General features: G+C 37.1%; 1 protein-coding gene across 1 annotated transcript in view; it reads right to left on the reverse strand.

Moving 5' to 3' along the window:
• ptprfa (protein tyrosine phosphatase receptor type Fa) overlaps positions 1-5,128 on the reverse strand; it is a 159,254-nt gene that overhangs the window by 17,352 nt on the left and 136,774 nt on the right. The window contains exons 26-27 of the mRNA XM_017304279.1: positions 4,104-4,389; positions 1,826-2,013 (exon numbers count right to left, since the gene is read on the reverse strand). Of these exons, the coding sequence (XP_017159768.1) occupies positions 1,826-2,013; positions 4,104-4,389 (474 nt within the window). The remainder of the gene's footprint in view (positions 1-1,825; positions 2,014-4,103; positions 4,390-5,128) is intronic.

A 5,128-nucleotide genomic window follows, 5' to 3' on the forward strand; every position in this document is an offset into this window, starting at 1 on the left:
TATCATGGTAATTCAGGGTGAGTTATTTTTAATTCTAAATGAATATCCTTGTTGGACTTTTATTTAAGCGTTATTCTCCTTCAAGATACATTTACCTAACGCTAGAATAAATGCCATGTGCATTATGCAGCAAAGGAAATTAGAAGATCGGACATGTATCCATTATGGCGATGATCGGATTTGGAGGGGCGATGTGCCCCTATTGCATGAGCAATATTGAAGAATGCTATCATTAACAATACAGGGAAGAAGCTTTTTAGTTATCTTGCTTTGCTAGCAAAGTCGTTAGCTAGCAGCTAGTTAATAGCACAACAACAACAGCCTAATGTCTGTATGATAGAAATACTGAATCGATAGATAAGAACAGTTTTTCCTCACCTGGTTGTCTCCTCCCGCTCAGTAGTTCTTCAGAGAAAGACGCAGAGGCCTGTCAGTGTCTGTTGTATTTCATTACCTCTCTGCTTAAACCACGACTCCGAGCTGAAGCAGAGATGATACTTCAACGTTTTCTGTCATCTGACAAGTAGCAAGTCTACTCCACTTTATTCACCAAAAACTGTTCTGTAATCTGGAACGTTCGCTACATTGAGCTCCGCAGTTAGCCGCCTTATCTCACTGCGCAAGAGGCAACTGCTTCATGCGTCACGGGCAAAAGGTCAATGTGACCGGCTTATTATGTTGTACGAAAAAACCCCAACAAAAAACAAATAATTTTAGTACATGTTATTACGTGTCAGAAGAGAGCTTAGAAAATAATGCCAAAAAAAAAATTGACCAAAAGGGCACTTGGGAGCATGGTGCAAAAGGGGCAGATGCTCAAGCACCCCTAGCCCCCCCTCTGCACGTGCCTGCTCGTCACTCTTATTTTTATGTTTTTCAGCTACTGCTCAGCAGTTTGACCCAAAGCTGACTGACGAGGACTGCAGTGAAACTGTCGAGAAGTGACTCCTGCACCAGAGCAGGTGGGAGGCATCCCAAATAACCAAAGTGATGCCAACCAAAGTCAAACTTGGCTTACTGTAACACATACTATTTCCCTGGTTCCTACAGTACAAGGTTAAACCTCATGGAACTTCATTGTTTTTCCATGAAGAATAGACTGTTGTTCTGTTAGTCAAAAAGGAGTCAAATATGTTTACAGATCTGTGCCTGTTTGGCTAAATAAAATGTAATATTAAAGCCATGTTGTCATTTTTACGTTTGTGTACCCAGATTTTTGGAATATTAATAATACTACAAGCATTGTCTCTGAACAAAATTGTATCTTTAACACCAGTTGAAGAAACTTTTAATGGTATGTTATGGAATCACTATTGATTGTACATTAATCAACAGTGATTCCTTAACTTTGATTCAATATGAAATCAACACAAATGTGCATGTAGATCCAAATGTAGATGATAGTTGAATCAATATTGATTTCTAAGATTGAGTCAACATAAAATAAACTAAAATTTGCATGTAGGTCCAAAGCTAGATTATGGTCGAATCAACAAGGATATAATGTCAGTTATGGTTGACACTTTAACGTTGATTCAACATATAAATCACCAACCGCTTTCAATATTTCAGTGTCAGGTTTCAACATGGATTCAATATTTCTGCCTAACAATATTTCAAAGTTGATTCACTCATATTTTGCTACCTGGATTTATATTATGCGAGCATATAAACTTCAAAACATGTACAGACATGTGTTGCATAATGGAACCCACCTGTTGGACTATGTGTTTAGCATTAGCTACCAGGAATGATCCCTTTGCTCATTGCAATGTTTTTTGCTCACCAAAATGAGCAAAAAACATTTTGGTTTATGTGGACTCACCTGTATCCATCAATGAAACTGGCATTAATGTAATCAGAGCCCTCTATGCCTTTGATTGGCTGCAGACAGACACGGTTAGATTCGAAAGGCATAGTGTTTGCCAGACGGTTCTTGAATGCGTTCCATGGTAGGTTGGAGCTGATGCATCTCTGAGTGGATGTTTTAAGACTTCCATTCAAAGTCAGTTTCTAGAGAAACAGAAGGAATTAAAGGGTTAGACACTGTAGCTTCTCAAACGTGAAACCTTTCAACTGCCACTACCTGCCTCTGCTCTTTACAGAACAGAGAATGTGTGATGGTTGCAGTTACAGCCACACAAATGTGGTAACATCCAATCACACCACACACAATTGTTCTTTCAGTCTCATCACATTTATATTTGGGTTTCTTTAAGTCTAGGATTTAATTTACAGAATAACTGGGTTTTGTTTGAAAGGCAGCACATCATGACACTATATTTTAGTTTACACTGTTATGTTTTGGTTGATTTCACCTTTGTTTTTTTGAGTTACCTCGATGCCGGCTGCTCCAGTCCTTCAGGAGAACAAAGAGGTAGAGAAGGGGTGGAGCAAGCCTGCTGAGATTGCAAATTGGTTCATGCCACTACTCATCAAGAGGGGGGGAATGGGATTTTTCTGTGTTAGCTTCAGTTAGGTTTAGTCATTTTTCATTATTTACCCACATTTTTGTTTTGGGTTAAATAATTCTTTTTTTAATTTAAACCTTTGCCTGGCTTTCCTTTGACTGCTTGGTCCATCACAGAATGGAATGTTTCTATATTTATTTTTGCAATAAGCTTATGCACTTTTAATCTTTTGATAACTCTTTCATTTAAAGTCCACTAATTAATTTGTAGTTATATAGTATAAATTACAAGGCATTCCCATAATGTCCTGCAATTTGTTTATCAGGGTAATTAAAATAAACATTCTGTTTCTGAAATAACTAACAAATTGCCACATATTACTTCTTCCAAACATTCAACTTGCATGTTGGACCCTCTCCCAACTAAATTATTTGAAAAAGTGGGTTTTTTATTACTGCCCATATTTTAGATATAATTAATCTACCCTTAATGCATAGACCTGTTCTACAAGCTTTTAAGGTAATCAAACCTTTACTTAAGAAACTTTCTCTCAATTAAGATGCCTTTTTTAATTCTAGATCCATAGCTAATGTTCCTTTCTTATCTAAAGTTTTCGAGATAATATTTGATAATCAAGAATGTGAGCACTTACGCGGTAATGACCTGTTTGATGAGTAATGCCAAACAGGCTAGGACCGTCTCTGCTGGTAGATATCTGATTTTGCTGCTTTTGACACAGTTGACCACAATATTCTCTTAGAATGGCTAGAACATGTAAGTACCAGGGGAACAGCCCTAGGCTGGTTTAAATCCTGTCTGTCCAACAGATTCCAGTTTGTTCATGTGAACCATAAATCATCTTCACACTCCTCTCTCTTTACTAATTGAAATAATCATCAGACAGCATGTCTTGAGGACATCAAAATCTGGATGAATTAACTTTTTTCTTTTAAATTACGAGAAGACATAAGTTGTTTTTGGACCACAATTTCTGAAAAAGAATCTGGATGGCAGCTCAGTGCCATCCATGATCTGGATGGCACTGAACTGGCCTCCGATAATACAGTAAAGAATCTCTGTTATTCTTGAAAAGGACATGTCATTTAAATCTCATATTAAACATTTCTAAAATGTCCTTCTTTCATCTCACTCAAAATTAGAAATATTCTGTCCAGGAGTGATGCTGAAAAACTAGTCCATGCATTTATTACTTCGAGGATGGCCTTTTGTAATTCTTTACTATCAGGAAGTTCACAAAATACTGTCAGGGTCTTGAGTTGTTTGGGGTTTGTTTGATTATTATTCTGTGTTCATTATTTGCCTATCAGCCTTGTTTCTGCTTCATTTATGTTAAATCCATTCTTAGTTGTCCTAGTTTAATTATGTTCCTTATGTCCAGTTATTCTTTGTCTTCCAAGTTTTCTGCTTAGTCGCTTTCTTTCTCTCTTGTTTTCTCTCACTTTGAGTAATTAATTGAGCATACTTTACTGTTTAGGTTCAAATGGAAAATTTGTACTTTTTGTAAAGTGGATTCAGATTAAATTTATGAATTGGTGCTATATAAATAAGCTGAACTAAATTGAATTGAATAGTATTTGAAATGGCGTTAAAACATTAAGACATTGTACATTTAATTTTTGAAAGTACCTTATTATAATGTTTTTTAAGCATCATAAAGCAAAATGAACTAACCTTAAACTCTTGTTCCATGGCAGTAACATTCTCTCCGGGAACAATTTGAATGAGTTTCTGGAGATGAGTGTACAGACTGCGGACCGGGACTTCTGTTTTGCCACATGTTGCAGCTTCCAGAAGTGCTTCATGTACAAATATGTACTGATCCTCTGTTTGTACCATGTAGTTTCTCTGAGCTCGCATGCATGTCACATAACCATATATGTCAACAGACTTTTCGTACTTCATCCTCTCGAGCATAGCATCAATAGCAATAAAGCAGCCTGTGCGCCCAACACCAGCACTGTTGGCATACAAAAACAGAAAAAAAAGAGAGAAAATGACACTGTATGATACTTGACCACAATAGAAATCCCCTGAGGGAAAATGTGACATTTTAACATTGTGTATATGATTAGCAGATTATTTAGCAAACATTTAATTTACATCCTAATGTAAATCTAAGGTTTCCATTAGGATACAAAAAGCATCTTCTATATTTGACCAGTTGCTAAAATTACTTATGTCTCACCTCAATTGTACAACACGTGTATGCCTATTTCCTAATGGAAAAGTTGTGGATCTGTGAGGGAAATTCTAATTCAGTCAAGAATAACAAAACACTACTTACTGATTGACCATTCTTATTAGCAACTGTCAAAGAGTATCATAGACTGAGAGTACGATGAGATCCTGGCAGTCTGAGAAGCAGATACTCAGAGATCCAAGCAGGGGAATGGCGGCGCTGCGCAGCTGCAAGGAATTGATCACTAAGGGGTGAGGCAGAGCCACTACCACAGCAGCAAGTAGTAAACAGTTTACAGCCAAGGCTAACTCCGGGAGCCAAGGTAGAAAAGCCTTTTCCCTTTAGTCCAGAAGACTTTTTTTTACTCCAAACTGCAGCCACAGTATGTCCAGAAGAAAACATTTGCATATATTGAGTGTCTACAGAGGCTGATAATCTCCTCACTCAGCTCCTGGATCACTGTTGAAACTTTGAGTTTTATGTCAAATCCACATGAATTAAATGACAGAAACTAATT

This window comes from Poecilia reticulata, linkage group LG4, assembly GCF_000633615.1.
Source record: "Poecilia reticulata strain Guanapo linkage group LG4, Guppy_female_1.0+MT, whole genome shotgun sequence".
In the NCBI taxonomy this organism is placed as follows: domain Eukaryota; kingdom Metazoa; phylum Chordata; class Actinopteri; order Cyprinodontiformes; family Poeciliidae; genus Poecilia; species Poecilia reticulata.